Source organism: Miniopterus schreibersii (assembly GCF_964146895.1).
Source record: "Miniopterus schreibersii genome assembly, chromosome: 12".
In the NCBI taxonomy this organism is placed as follows: Eukaryota; Metazoa; Chordata; class Mammalia; order Chiroptera; family Miniopteridae; genus Miniopterus; species Miniopterus schreibersii.
In genome coordinates, this window is record NC_138112.1 from 4,181,172 (window position 1) to 4,197,137 (window position 15,966).

At 48.3% G+C, this 15,966-nt stretch overlaps 1 protein-coding gene across 7 annotated transcripts in view; it reads right to left on the bottom strand.

Annotated features, from left to right (window-relative positions):
* The window catches only part of CEP164 (centrosomal protein 164), a 64,745-nt gene extending 53,370 nt beyond the window's left edge, over positions 1–11,375 (bottom strand). For 6 of the 7 annotated variants that reach the window (XM_081152729.1, XM_081152727.1, XM_081152725.1 and 3 more), the window contains exons 1-4: positions 11,230–11,375; positions 7,421–7,545; positions 4,063–4,165; positions 823–934 (exon numbers count right to left, since the gene is read on the bottom strand). In XM_081152729.1, the coding sequence (XP_081008855.1) occupies positions 823–934; positions 4,063–4,144 (194 nt within the window). In that variant the 5' untranslated portion in view covers positions 4,145–4,165; positions 7,421–7,545; positions 11,230–11,375. Of the gene's footprint in view, positions 1–822; positions 935–4,062; positions 4,166–7,420; positions 7,546–11,229 lie in introns of those variants that run through there. The other variant, XM_081152726.1, reaches the window with a different exon arrangement.
* Positions 11,376–15,966: the final 4,591 nt, after the last annotated feature.

Sequence of the window (15,966 nt, forward strand, 5' to 3'; positions counted from 1 at the left end):
TATAGTCATTTGAAGTATGGCCGACACATTAAATGGATGGATAAGAACAGAATAATTATACTTTGCACATAAAAACTGCACAATGCCAGCGTAAGAGAGGACCCCTAGGACATGTGGGGACGATTGGGAACAAGCATAGGGAAATCCCACACTACAGTAGGAAGTAAACTTATGGCACTCACTTAGGGAGACAGCTTGGAGACAGTGCCCTGTGCACGTGATGAGAACAGGGCAGACGTGCAGAACAGAAACAGCGTTAGCAAGAGCAGGAGAGGACACGTCCTCAGGAGGGAGACACGGCCGAAACTCCTTTAGCTTCCCTGCCTCGGCCAGTTTGTTTCCTCAGCCATCAACCTGTTTCCCTGAGATAACCTGACTGAGTCTCTGCTTTTCACAGTCCAAAGAGCTGAACCCAAAAATCTGAACAAATACACGAATATGAACAGATTCATGAAGAGATCACTCAAATGCACTCTTCAGCCTCATCACAAACCTCTCAGCACCAGCACCCATTTAGACATGCTGACGGGGTCTCAACATCGGTCTGCGAGGAATAACAGTCACCTCCTGAGTGTATCCACAGACATGCTGGGGCAGGAGGACCTGGCCAAGGCAGCAGCTCCTGGGACCCTGCCACACAGGGACCATCAAGTCGGCCTAGGCTCAGACCCACGCATCAGGCAGCGCAGTGGAGGAACAGCCATTGCTGTCCCCAGCTCTAGGCAGGACAGGCTTCAAAAGGTGGCTGGTTAGCGCTGATCTCCAGTGTCAGGCTCCCTCCACCTCTGGTGGGCAAATCTGGGCCACACAGTGCTGACTTACCATGGTTTCCACTCCGAAGGCAGTGGTGCCACGATGCCCTCCCGTGCCAGCCACATCAGTTCTGGCTCCTTGATGGGATCAATACCTATTTCTCTGGCAAATTCAAGAATTTCTGCAAGAGAGGCAGGAAGGTAGAAAAGTAAGAGAGGTGGACAGGTGGATGAAAAGGAAAAAAGTCACAATCAACCTGTGAAATAATAAGAAATGTATATGCTGGTCTCTGCCCCCAGTTCCTGTTAATATTTGGTCTTTGACCCCAGTTCCTGAAACAGAGCTTCTAAAAACCCTTGCAATTTCCCGAGTACCAGGAGCACTTCTGTTCCAGTGAGGTGACTTGGGTGGGCTCATGGATGGTGCTGGTCACCAGAAAGACTAAACAAGGATGAGAAGCTTGGAACTTTCAGGCTCACCCCCCATTCTCCAGAGAGGGGAGAGGGACTGGAAAGTGAGTTAACGGATCAAGTCTATGTGATGAAGCCTCCATAAAAATCCCTAAACTATGGGGTTTCCAGGGCCTCCAGGTTGGAGAACACATCCATGTGCCAGGAGGACAGCGTACCCCAACCCCACGGGGACAGAAGCTCCTGCACCAGGGACCCTCCCAGAGCTCATCCTATATATCTCTTCAACTGGCTGTCCACCTGCATCCTTTATCATATAATAAGCTGTTAAACATAAGTGTTTCCCTGAGTTTTGTGACCGTGATAGCAAGTCATCACACCTGAGGACTGGGTCGTGGGAACTTGGAGTACTGCTGACGGCCCAAAGGGCCAAGGACAACCTGGGACTTCTGATTAACATCTGTGCAATCTTGTGGGACTGAGCCTTGAACTTGTGAGACTGGTGCTAACTGCAGGCACAGTGTCAGAACTGAACTGAACTGAACTGAGGACACACAGCTGATGTCAGAGAACTGGTTGCTATGGGAAACCCCACACATCTGATATCAGAAGCACTGAGCTCAGAGTAAAGGAAAAACAGGGTTTTTTCCCCAAACAAGTTTTCTACTCTGCCTTTACTTTCCAAATTTTCTTCGGTGAGCAGGTATTAGTTCTATGTAATAAATATATATAATGTTCTTAAACTACAGTTATAAATAGCACATCTGAACCCAGGTATGCTACTGCTGTACTCCAAGAATATAATCTGAAGCCAAGTTAACAAATGCAAAAAAAACAAAAATAAGACCAAGAGACTTCAGTATAGCAGGGCCTCAGGAAGAATCCCCACAGCCCCAGCTAGAACAATTCTGAACGAGAGCAGCCTTACCAGGACACAAGCTCTCCCAAGATCTGCAAAATCTTAGTGCAAAAGTACTCGTCACTCAAACCAGAATGTGCTGAAAAACTACAGGAGACTAAGCCCCTTGGGGACCCGACCAACACACAATTAGTGTAAATCCAGGTGATGGGTGCTGTAAGGGAGAGGTGAGCTGAGTGCCACAGGAGCAGAGAAAGCAGGACATTCCAGCAGGGCCACCTGAGCTAAGGCGAGATGATACGCAGGCAGTCTTCCCACTCACTGCACCTCTCTTCCATGAAGACAGTTGTTTCTTTTCAATTTTGCTATATGTTCTGAACTCTTAACACTTCTGTTGTACTCTTTTGGAATAAAAAATTTAGAGCCCTAGCCAGTGTGGCTCAGTTGGTTGGAGCATTATCCTGTACACCAAAAGGTGGCAGGTTCGATTCTCAGTCAGGGCACATACCCAGGTTGCGGGCGTGTACGGGAGGCAACCAGTTGATGTTTCTCTCTCACATCAATGTTTCTCTCTCCAACAGGGGGCATGCAGGAGGTTGACAAACCTGGGGACTAGCAAACAAAAGCACTTTTTCAAAGGACCAGCTGGAATTGGGCCAGCCAGGGAGTCATTTATTCACTGATTTCACAAACGGTTTTTGAGTGCCTCCTATGCCCCAGTCACCATGTGCCATGAGTGAGAGAGAATTGGCCTCTGCCCATATGAAACTTGCATTCTAGAAGAAACAGCCAGTAAAGAAATGAACAGATAAATATACAGAGAAGTAAAGTTTCTGGCAACCGTAATGAAGGAGGCAAAAGCAGTGAGAACGTCAAGGTGGAGGGGGCACTCCTTTAGAAAGGGTCAAGGAAGACTTCTCAGAATGGAAGAGAGGAGAGAGTAGACCCAAAGACACCCAGGCAGCACCCAATGGGGGAAAGATGAGCTATTCCACAGATGGTGTAGGGACAAACCTAGAGGAAAGGATAAGTATTTATCCTTGGAGTAGGGAAGGCTTTTCTAACTGTGATATAAAACTTAGAGACCATATGAGAATGGACTGATGCATTTAACATGAAAATTAAAAATTTCTACATGGCAAATAAACTAAAATCTTATGCTGCAAGCAAAGCCCAGGGTTTAATGTGGGATCCATGGACTCCTGAGGGTGAAAGAGTTCTTCCCCTCCCCCAACAGACCCTCAAACCATCTGAATTATAAGCAAAATCTGTGTGTCCAGGTCCATAATTCATGACAATTTCAAAGGAATCTTCACTCCCAAAAATGGCACAGTGCTTCCAAGTGCAGGCCCTTAAGAATACCTGGGTATGGAATCTAGCTGTACCGCTTAGAACTGTGTGACTGCAGAGAAGCTACTTAACCTTTCTGTGCCTTGGTTTTCCTCATCTGTAAAATGGGGAAAATAAAAGTACCTAACTTATTACTTATTATGAGGAAACACATATAGAGTTCTTACTACAGAGAATGGCACATAGTAGCATTGAATAAATTTTGTTATTATTGCTATTAATAGTGTTATTGTTGTTTAAAGAAAAAAAACACTGCTGTAGTTTGTTCTTAAGAAATTGGGTTTCCCCTGGCCTCAGCTATAATATCCCTACTATATTTTCATTTAAAATTAATCATTGGTCTAATCCAAGGTCAGCACACTTTTCCTATAAAGGGTCAGATGGTAAATATTTTACACTGTGGGTCATATGCTTTCTGTCAAACTACTCAGCATTGCCCTTGCAGCATGAAAGCAGCCATAGATTATACATGAACAAGTAAGCACAGCTGTTTTGCAAGTAAAATTTTATTTATAAAATCAAGCAATAGGCCAGATTAGGCCCATGGGCTATATAGTTTGCCAACCCTGATTAACCCAAATACACTGAGCAGCCCTGTGCACATACCATCTTTGCATCAGAAGAACAAAGATAAATCAGAGATAATTCCCGCCCTCAAAGAACTATTACAACACACCCCAGGCCTCTTACCTTGCTCACTGGGGATATAGGTCTCATCATAATCTTCCTCCAGAACCAGCTGGTCTCCTATGCGGATGGGTCTTCCGGCCATGATTGGCCTGGGCTCCAAGGCCTAGATCCCAGAGACCCCACCCAAAGAGAAAATCAGTAACCCAGCTTAGAAGAGACAAAGTCAGAGCTACATCATGGAGCACCTAGGTCAGACTAGACCCTGCAAACCAACTTCGCTGGGAATTTGCCAGTTGCCAGCAAGAACTCAGGCCTTCTGGCTCTGTGCCCAGGAAAGTTCCCTGAGACACATCTCCTAAAGCTTGCTGAATACTTGGTGGAACACAAAAGATCTGAAAACCCAACTCTCTCAAAAGGCTGGCTTCCTATCCCTCAAATGGAGAAAGAACAAACAGTATATGACCCCCAGCTGGAAAACTCTAGTGACCAAAATACCTAACAGCACACGCACACACCCCACCCCACCCCCACCATATACCAACAGACCCCAGTGTGGTCACACTGTCCCAACAACAGTACTAGGCAGAAGGGAAAACACACCCTGCTTTGAGAGCACTAGGAGAGGAGTAACGTGGGCTGACAGGAGGTCTGACAGTGGAGAGAGCTATTCCAGGCAGAGGGAGCACCATGTGCAGACAAGGTTTTCTGAAGTGCTGGCCACCAGCACACATGGTGGGGCTGGGGTGGAAAGCCAGGTAGACCATGCTTAAGAGCCTTGACTCTGCCCTGTAGCAAAGCAGTTGGGGGGGGCAGCGGCTTTAGTGAAAAAAAGTGGCACAGAGTGACCTTTTTTTAGGATGAGAACTCTGGCAGGAGTGGCATGGCTGGATTAGAGAAATGAGAGACTGGTCTCAGGAAAACCACTGAGAAGGCTGCCATCCAGCTGAAAGGAGATGAGGCTCAAACTAGGGCAGAAGCAGTGGGAATGAGAAGCGACAGATACGAAGGATGCTTTGATGTTAACAGGACTAGGACGTGAGGGGAAAGAGTGGAAAGGAGTCCAACTCGAATCCAAGGTTTCTAGCTTCAGGGATGGGACAGTGCCAAATTCTTCATCTAACAAGCTGGTACAGTTCTAGAATTGTTCCTCCTTTCCCATCTCTATTCCTGTAACTGCCTCAGGACCCAAGGTCACACCAACCCTCCCTGATGTCAGCTCCTACACTACGCCCAGTGACACACAGACAAGTGGCCCTGTAAAGTGGCTGTTGTAGCCACTACTCTGAGTGTGTCTCCCAACTGAGGAGGCATCAGCCACACCGTGTGACCAACAGCAGTCTAGAGGAGCAGATCTTGACCTCTTCAGAAGCTGTCACTGTCCCACCTGGAGTGTGAGCATGACATAGACCTCTGAAAGCAGAAAAAACCTGTCATCTAAAGGTCAGGATGTGACTTGCAATGAGCGCTCAGATCTGATCATTCTGAATCTTCTCCAAGATTCCTAGAGAGGGACCTGACCAATAGCATGGGATTACTGAGGCCCTCTCTGCAGCCTGACAGCTGAGATGGGCAAGAGAGGTGTCTGGCCTTAGGACTCACAGGGAGCCAGGCTCTGCTGCCTCTCATTCCCACCAGGATGCCACGAAGCAGTAAGCTGGAGCAGCACCGCGGGAAGCAAGGAGAGAGGAAGAAGCATCTTCTCTGCAGGGTATGAGCCCCAGTGGGACTCTGGTCCCTGCCACAAGAACCCAGTGACACCCTGCACGCCTGGCACTCCAGCCTCTGCACACACCCATTTATGAGGAGAGCCACTGACTCTGAAAGAGCACAGCAGGAAAGCATGGGAGCAGCACAGTACCTGGTGGCTTAAGAGTCTTTAATCCTCTGAGTTGGGGAGGAGAGGGAAAGGGAAAGGATCCCTGGGGAGGGAGGAACCAATAGTGGCCTGAACATCAGGCTGGGCATCATTCACTCCAACAGGCAGTGATCAATACAGTCATTGCATCAACTACCTCAGAGAATTTGAGCAGTTCTGCATTTGAGAAATGTTACCCATCCCTAGACACATCCCATCTCCAGAAAACATGGGACAGGTAAAATCTCTGTCCTTGTGGCAAAGTGTCTAATTAGCTACATATATAATTATCTAAGTTTAACTAGTTAAAGGTCAGAAAGAACCTAGAAATCTGAATTCATGGATCACTTAAATGTCAAACAAACCTACCAGAAAAAAACTAAAATATGAGTGGGCCATATTCTGCCTTCTTTCCTCGCCTTGCCTAGCTTCAGAAAAGAGTGAACAAGGACAGGGCCCAAAGAGTAGAACTGTAGCCCCAGCCAGTTCTAACCACTGAGCAGTGGTTAGAACATCAGCCCGCAGACTGACAGTCCAAGGTTCGATTATAGCCCAGGGCATGTACGTCAGTAGCAGGCTCAATCCCTGGCCCAGTCAGGGCACATGTGGGAGGCAACCAATCGATGTGTCTCTTTCACATCAATGTTTCTCTCCCCCCGGCCCCCCCCCGCCCCCATTTCCACTCTCTCTGGAGAGCAATGGAAAGGGTATCCTCGGGTGAGGATTTAAAATAAATAAATAAGAGTAGGAACTGTAGGAATAAGGAAGGTGGTGAGAAGAGAAACCATATTTATTTAATGGCTACTAGAGATCATTTACTCATTCGAGCAATATTTATTGAGCCAAGTTTATTTACAGCTGGGCACTAGAGATGAAAGGTTGATAAAAGCAGATTCAGCTACTACTCCCCTGGAGCTACAGTCTCATGAAGGAGGGTGACAACCAACCAAAAGTCACAGATAAATGTGTAATTATAAACGAGGTAAGAGCTCTAGAGGAAATGAGTCTGATTTAAATAAAACCTATGCTGAGGACTGAAGGACAAGTATTCACAAGACAGAGAGTGGAAAAGGTGTCCTAACAGAAGCAGCGGCACATGCAAAGGCCCTTCAACAGGAAATACCACCAAGCAAGAAGCATGGTTGGAGATGCTGCTGGGGAGGTGGGTGGAAGCCACACCATGCTGAGAAGTTGGCCTTTATAGTAAGAAAGCCAGGAAAGGGCTTTTTAACATACACATTTTGAAATGTTCACTCTGGCAGCCATTGGGAATACAGACTGGAATGGAGGCCAGATTGGAAGGGAGAAAATCAGAATGGCTGCAGAGAGATTAAGTAGGAAACCATGAGCTAGTCCAGGTGAGAGATGATAACCTGGGCTATAGCAGTAACAGAGGAGATGAGATATCTAAGAAAGCAGCCCTGAAATCTGCTATTGCAAATACATGGCACATGTCCTAGCATTTCCTTCCAAGCCTGAGATTGTGAGGGACATCACTAGTCAATCATAGTACCCCCTACATGCCTTCAGAACCATCAATATTGTATTCCATGTAGCACTTACCAACAGATGAGATGAAATTCAACGAGATCTACTTGCCACCAGGCCTGAGACTCTCTATGAGCCATAACAATTGTAGGGGAGGGGTCATCCAATTGCACTCATCCATCTCCTGCCAATCCCAGAATCTAGCAGAAGAAAAAAAAAGTGGCCCATATACCTCCTTCAGGAAGCCCCCCTGGCTAACTTCAGCCTTTCTCATTAACACATAACCTCCTCAGCAGTAAGGACACAGTTCTCATGTGTTCGTAGGCATATTACTCCTAATATTATTTCTTTCATGGGAATATGTTCCACCTCTCCTGTTAAACCACAAACTTATGAAGGCCATGCATCCGCCTTCCTCTGCATTTTCTGACCAAGCCCAAAATGAAGTATATAAAGTACAGGAGCTCTGTCTCTGCTATAAAACACTAACATAGAACCAAGGAATCTAGAGCAAAAAAAAACAAACCATAAAAGCTTTGGTCTAACTACCCCTCCCATACTGAAATTTTCCTCTCTCTCTCTTTGTGCTTTAAGTGACAGACAGCATAGTGGTCCAAGCACCATCTCTGGGGCCAGAAACACCTGAATTCAAATCCCAGCTCTCTCACTTACCAACTGTATAACTGTCAGCACATTAGGCAAGGTCCTTCACCTCTCAGAGCCTCAATAACCTCATGTGTATAATGGAAATAATCATGATAATCTACATCAAAAGGTTATTTGAGGATGAAATGAGGTGCTTCTTATACAGTACCTGGCATAGTCACTAGTACACAATACTGTTAAACAAATTTAGCAGTTTTACTGATGTTACTGCCAATTCCACAGTTAATTATCAACTATGAAAAAGTCTTTCCCATATTAAGCCAAAAATCAGTTTCTAAGAAGCTTCCTCCCATTTGCCTGTTCTGCCCTCTGGACCTAAAGAGGGCACCCATGGCTTCACTACTCTAAGCTAAGTACTCCGTTCCATGCATTACATGCCACTGTTCCCCAGCCCCTCAACACTGTGGTTACCATCCTGGAACGCTGTCAGCATAGCCAAAAAGTTTTGTACTTTTTGAACACTAACAAAGCATACACACGCATATGCACAATTAGGGCTCCCTGCATATTTATTTCTTCCTCCCTGCTTGAACAATTTTAAAGAAAGTTCACCACAAGGGAAAAAAAAATTACTGGAGAAGGCTTTGGGGAGAAAGTAGAAGACATTAGAGTTGATTATGTAGTGGCGATGAGCACAGGTTTTAGAACATTCTCGGATTTAATCCCAGATCTACCACCAATCAGCTGGGCAAGTTGCCTCAGTTTCCTCATCTGTAGAAATGGGGATAACAATACCTATCTCAAAGGGTTGTGAGAGTTACATGATTCAATACACATAAAATACTTAAAACATAGTAAGATCTCAATAACTGTCAATTGTTATTACAATTCACATTCTTAAAGGGCTTATTTTACTTGTTCCAGAGGACAATCCAGTACGAGGGAATATCAATTAAAGCCATTCAGACATTCAATAACTGGCCTACCATGGGTCAGGCACTGCACTCACTGTTAGGGTAAGAACCTGATTACACATGGGCTTGAACTCCAGCTCAGCCTAGCTGGGAAGTCAAACAGGTAAACACACGATTACATAATATGTTAAGCACATTAAGGGAAGTAACAAAATATGAGACACAAAACTAAGGGAAACTAACCTTACTTTGGAAGATCAGGGAAAGCATCACAGAGTGGAGGACCACTGAAATGGTTCTCGAAGGATAGCAGCTCACCGAGATAAGGGAGCAAGGGAATTTAAGGCAGAAGCAGCATGCACAGAGGCAGAGGCAGGAAAGAATATGGTGGGTGCAGAGAATTCATTATGTCTCAGCAAGGTTTAAATAAAAAACAACTTGTACAAGGTCTCGCAGCTAGTAAATGGCAGAGCAAAACATGCACACACCAATCTATGGGACTCCAAAGCCGGAGCGCTAACCACTCTGACATGACCAGAGCGCAAGGGGCAATGGAAGGAAGGAGCGCATTGTAAAGGACTATCCTGTTGAAGACGAGGGTCATCACAGGATTTCACATCATCATGACAGCTGTGTAAGAACTGACTGGAGGATGGAGAGAAGAGAGGCAGAGGGACCACTTAAGAAGTTATCCTGCCCAGCCGGGCATAGCTCAGCTGTTGAGCATTGACCTAGGATCCAGGCGATCAGGGTTCCATTCCCCGTAAGGGCACATGCCCGGGTTGCGGGCTAGGCAGCCGATCAGTGACTCTCTCATCATTGATGTTTCTATCTCTCTCTCCCTCTTCTTTCCTCTCTCTGAAATCAATAAAGATATATTCAAAAGAAGAAAGAAAAAAAAGAAGTTATCCTGAAAGCGTAGGCAAGAAATTATGAACTAAATTAGTGGCTGTGAGAATGGAAAGGAAGGACCAGATTCTATGGCTATTAGGAGCAGAATAACAGGATGTGATGTCTACACCAAGTGAGGGAGAGAGAGGTGGGAAATCAGAGCACGTAAGCCAGTATCCTGTTCACGATTATTTTTTCACTTCTATACCTTGCCCAATAGCCCACAGCATACTGCCTAGAATATAGGAAATACCCAACAGATGTTTGCTGCATATATTAGAGGAATTCCAGGTGCAGACTTGGCTAAGTGAATGGTGAAGTCCTTCACCCAGACAGGAGAGACAGATCTGGGAGACCGGGAAGACTGGGGAAGGTGCAGTTGCGGATGATCAGTAAGCAGGTCTGAGCTCAGGAAAGGGGTCCGGCTGGAGCCATAGTTTGGGGAGTCACCCTGAAACAGATGGTAGCTGAACCTCTGAGTGAAATCACCCAGACCTGGCTGTGGTGAGTAGAATGGGGGCGCTGCACAGGCGACTGAGGAAGGCTGAGTTAGAACAGCGGGAGAGCCCTGGCGGAGGCCCAGCGGCGGAGCGCCCCAGGGCGCCGGAAGGCTGGGCTTCCACCCCGTCAGCGCACATACCTGGGCTGCAGGTTCAATCCCCCTTTAGGGTGCGGATGGGGCGGCAACCGATGGAGGACGTTTCCCTCACACAGACGTTTCTTTCTCACCTCTCACCGCCCCCTCCTCGCCCCTCCCTCTCTATCCAAAAATCCATAAAGATATATCCTCTGGTGAGGATTTTTTTTTTTTTAAATATACCTTTATTGATTTCAGAGAGAGGAAAGGAGAGGGAGAGACAGAGATAGAAACATCAGTGGTGAGAGAGTCATTGATGGAGCCCGCAACCGGGCCTGTGCCCTGACCGGGAATCGAACCCATCGCCCGGATCCTAGGTCGACGCTCAACCGCGGAGCCACGCCCGGCGGGCCTGGTGAGGATTTTTTTTAAAAGAAAAACCAGGAGATAGGAATCATGGAAACCAAGTAACGGCAGTAGGAGAAGGTAGGGGTTTTTTTAATCAATGCATGGAAAAGTTAAAAAAAAGAAAACCCAAAACTTTCTACCTTCCCCAGCTGCCCAAAAGACGGGGAAGAGCCTGGCTAGCCCTGAAGCCGCCCTGGGGAAGCTGCCCCCCGAGGTTCGAAGGCGGCCGTCCGCACCGAGCACGGGGCCGGCCAACGAGCGCCCGCAAGCTCGCACTCGTTGGCAGCGCCCGCTCCCGGCCTCGCCAGCCCGGCCCGGGCCCCCCCGCCCGGGGATGGCGGGCGGAGGACGCGGGTCCCACCGCACCTCACGCTTCCCTCAGCTCCCGCCCGCGCTCGGGCGCGTCCCGCTCCTCGGCACCGAGAGGCCTCGACTCTCCCGCGCCCTCCTGTCCCCGACCCCGGGCCCTCCCTCGACGACGTCCTCACCTGTCCCCCACCCCGGGAGGCTCGGGGCTAGGGCTCCCGGCTCGGCGCAGCTTCCCCCGCACCACCCCGGTTCCCCGCACCACCCCGGTTCCCCGCTTCCCCGCTTCCAGGGACGCCGGGGTGTTGCCCTGCAGCGGCCCACAGCCACTTCCGGAGAGGGAACCGACGTAGCAACGGAGAGTCCCGCCTCTCTCAGGAGCCAATAGGTCGCAGGATGAGAGCTCTGGCACTGGATTGGTTGGGCGTCCCGTCGGATCGCCGAAGGGGGCTGCAGGTTTCCCGTTGCACGATGGGAGATGGAGTCCGAGCCGCGAGGCGGCTCCGCGACGGGTAGAAACGGAGCTCCGAACCCAGACGTGGGGAACTTCTGCCCCGCGGGAAAGGCGCACTCACGCTCTTTACCGTGACGTGAATTAACTAGGGCAATTCATTGCTCATCATTTTTTAGTAGTGTGATTAACATCAGGTAAACAATACACTGATCATAAATAATCAACCCATGAGCCTTTTAAAAAATAAAAGAGATATGGATGTACGGTAATAGAGACCCCCTACCACCACCTCCTCCAAAAAGAAAGAACGTCTCCTTTGTGCTCCGATTAAATCAATGAGCATCTGACCAGGAGTTAAGAGACTAGTTTCTACTGTCAATCTTTTCACCAGAGCACGGGCTCAGTTTACATGTCTGCAAAGTGGGGATAATATCTGTCCTAACTATTTCAAGGGACTGTTCAAGAGGAAAAAGAGTGACACACTGTGTAGTCCCTCCACACACCCTATTTGACAGAAGAGTTGCTACTAATATAATTCCAAAGAGCTTTAGTTTTGCTTACACAGAAAACAAATCTTCCTTTCTCTCATACATTCTCAACCTCCTAGAGAAGGTAAGAGTGGCAAAGACACCTCCAGCCATTATCAATCAGAAAACTGGGACCAGGAAAGTTAAGAGATGTTACTATAACCGGAACCAAGATTCGGCTGCCTGCACCATGAAAGCCAAACTCACAGACAGGTGCTGGTGAGAAAGGAAAGAGGCTTTGTTCCTGTGCCCCCATCTCGAGAAGATGGGGGACTCTTGTCACAAAGCCCGTTTCCACATCTCAGTGCAGGCAGAGGTTTTTATAAGGAGGGAGAGGCAAAGCAGAACAACGAGATCAAGGGGGCAGGTTAAACAGCTCTTTACGTGCAGCCAGCACAGTCCACTCCAATAAGGACCGTGAAACTGGTCAAGCGACAGTCTGGTGTGGGTCACCCTGGTCTTTGGCATCCTGGTTCTAAGGTTGAAGGTCAGCAAATCTCCTGGAACTGGGATGACTAAAGGTCGGAGTCTGCATCTTCTGAAGTTAGTTTTTACAATTCTTATACAAACATGCTGTTTATCTACAAGCTGCATATTAGTCAGAGTCAGCATTTACAGAAACAACGTCAAAAGAATGGTGGGTGGGTTATAATTTCCCACAGTTACATTACTAGTTGAAAAGGAGAACGGAACACCTGGAGAAACACCTGGAGAAGTTCCCGATAAGTTCCATTGTGGAGAGGTGTCTGGCTCCCACCAACTCCTGAAACCAGTCCCAGCGCCACTCGGGGCTGATTCCAGAATGAGAAAACCAGATTGTTCCTGTAGATCCCGAACCAGGTTCCCAGAATGTGGTTTTCGTGTTTAACTTTAAATCTTTCTGTGGCAGTTATGCCTATACTTCCTTTATTTTGCCTGCAGATGACAAATCATTGTTCCCCCTTCCTTTCCACACTCCTTAAAAGTCTCTCAGAGAAGCCAGAGAGACCAGACTGGAAGGAACCAGTTTACACCACAGACCTTGCACAAAACAGAGATTCAAAAAACCATTTGTAGACTTGGTCCCTATGTTTAAGAATTTGCAGTTAATTTGGTTGACTTTAATAGTCATCGAAACGCTTAACTTCTATCCCTTAACATGGATCCCTTGCTCTCTCTTGGGGAGAACTAATAAAATAAGGGTCTTTCTGGAATTAATGGGATTACCTCACACAGATAAGCAATTTGCATTTTATCAGGTTTCCCTATAGGTTTGTACTCAGAAATGCAAACCAATTTTTAAATGCCCTTAGGCAAACATAAGAAAGCAAGTCTTTAAGGGAAAATAACAAAAATGACATACTAATTGATGTACTAGTAATATGCCCAATGAGTGGAGAAGAGAGACTGAGAATTTCACACAGTAGGTTTTCTTCTGCAGTCAGGGGTGAACATTTAGGGATGGTTTTTCAAAGATAGGGGAGGAAAAAACAAATCAGTCTCAAATTTTATGCCCTACCCCAGGTCAGAAATTCCACTTTAAAACATTTCTTCTCTCTTCATTCTGTTTACTTGTAATATACAAAGTAATCACCCACGTAATATAAAGAAAAACACTCATTAACCCTACCATTTAAAAAAATTATATAAAGATGTGAAATGTTCCCTCTACACTTTCAATCCACTTTATTTAAAATTGCAAACTGCCCTTCCATCTCCCTTCTCTGCTTTATTTTTCTCTATAAAACCTATCACCACCTGAAATATTGTCTATTTATTTCTTTATTGTCTGTCTCCCTGTATTAACACATAAGCTGCATGAGGGCAGGAGTTTTGTCCACTTTATTGTTGTATGCACAGTGCCTAAAGCAGTGCTTAGCACATAGTAAGACCTCAGAAGACATTTAATGAATGAATGAATGAATGAATGATCAAAGGAAGGAAGACATGAATCCCACACTTTGGAGGAAATCACTGTAAACACTTTGGTTCCTATCCCCAGTCTTTTTCATGCTTATGCGGATGTAAATTTATATGCACACATGTATATGCACATGTGCATACTTTTTAATTTTACAGAAATAAGATCATAATGGACTTAATGTTCTACAATGTGCTCTTTCCATGTCACATGTCATAAAGATGTTCCAAGGTAAGTTTCATAAGAAGTTACTCCATTCTTTATAATGGTTACATAGTATTCTATTCCATGAATGTCTCATTCACTTATTGACAGTCATTTATTTTGTTTGAAAAGTTTTGATAATGCACATATGCTGATATACAGTTATTTTTGTTGTCTAGGATTCTAGAATTGACATTGCTCAAAGAGTACGTTTTACATTTTAATAGACATTGCCAATTTCTCTCTAAAAATGGAATAATTTACAGCCCAACCAACACCTTCACTAACATCAAATATTACCAATATGGGAAGTAATAAATAAATAATGATAGTATCTAAATGTTGTTTTAATTGCATTCTTTCACTGCTAATGAAGTTACCCTTTTTTCATGTTTATTTACCATTTGAATTTCTTCTATTAGTTACCTGTTTACATTATTTCGTCATATTTCTACCAGGTTGTTGGAGGCTTATTGACTTATGGAAGCTCCTTGTATATTACAGAAATTTACTTTTTGTCTCTCTATTGTGTGACAACTGTTATCTTCTAGTCTGTGACTTACCTTTTAACTTGGTGTCCTTTTTCTCGAAGGTTGTGGTGGTAATAACACTAACAGCTGTCCCCCCACCCCGGCTCCTTAGAGCCACAGCATTTTGTGTGGTTTATGTGCCTTTTATTGCGCTCACAGTGCCTGGCAGAATGCCGGGCATACAGTGGGTGCTTAACAAATGCAGAATGAAGGACTGAGAATGGGAGGCCAGCTGCCACTCTATCCTGCGGGGCCCCCTCCCTGCCTCGGCCGGCTCCCTTGCCCCGGGTCTGCAGGGTGGGCTCCGCCTCGGCAGAGGGCATCGCAGCCCCTCGCCCGGGCCTGCAGGGCGGACTCCGCCTCGGCAGAGGGCATCGCAGCCCCTCGCGGCCCTGCAGGGCGGGCTCCGCCTCGGCAGAGGGCATCGCAGCCCCTCGCGGCCCTGCAGGGCGGGCTCCGCCTCGGCAGAGGGCATCGCAGCCCCTCGCGGCCCTGCAGGGCGGGCTCCGCCTCGGCAGAGGGCATCGCAGCCCCTCTCCCGGGCCTGCAGGGCGGACTCCGCCTCGGCAGAGGGCATCGCAGCCCCTCGCCCCGGGCCTGCAGGGCGGGCTCCGCCTCGGCAGAGGGCATCGCAGCCCCTCGCGGCCCTGCAGGGCGGGCTCCGCCTCGGCAGAGGGCATCGCAGCCCCTCGCGGCCCTGCAGGGCGGGCTCCGCCTCGGCAGAGGGCATCGCAGCCCCTCGCCCCGGGCCTGCAGGGCGGGCTCCGCCTCGGCAGAGGGCATCGCAGCTCCTCGCCCCGGGCCTGCAGGGCGGACTCCGCCTCGGCAGAGGGCATCGCAGCCCCTCGCGGCCCTGCAGGGCGGGCTCCGCCTCGGCAGAGGGCATCGCAGCCCCTCGCCCGGGCCTGCAGGGCGGACTCCGCCTCGGCAGAGGGCATCGCAGCCCCTCTCCCGGGCCTGCAGGGCGGACTCCGCCTCGGCAGAGGGCATCGCAGCCCCTCGCCCCGGGCCTGCAGGGCGGGCTCCGCCTCGGCAGAGGGCATCGCAGCCCCTCGCCCGGGCCTGCAGGGCGGGCTCCGCCTCGGCAGAGGGCATCGCAGCCCCTCGCGGCCCTGCAGGGCGGGCTCCGCCTCGGCAGAGGGCATCGCAGCCCCTCGCGGCCCTGCAGGGCGGGCTCCGCCTCGGCAGAGGGCATCGCAGCCCCTCGCCCGGGCCTGCAGGGCGGACTCCGCCTCGGCAGAGGGCATCGCAGCCCCTCGCGGCCCGGAAGCCGCGCTGCCCGCCCGGGGAAGACTACACTTCCC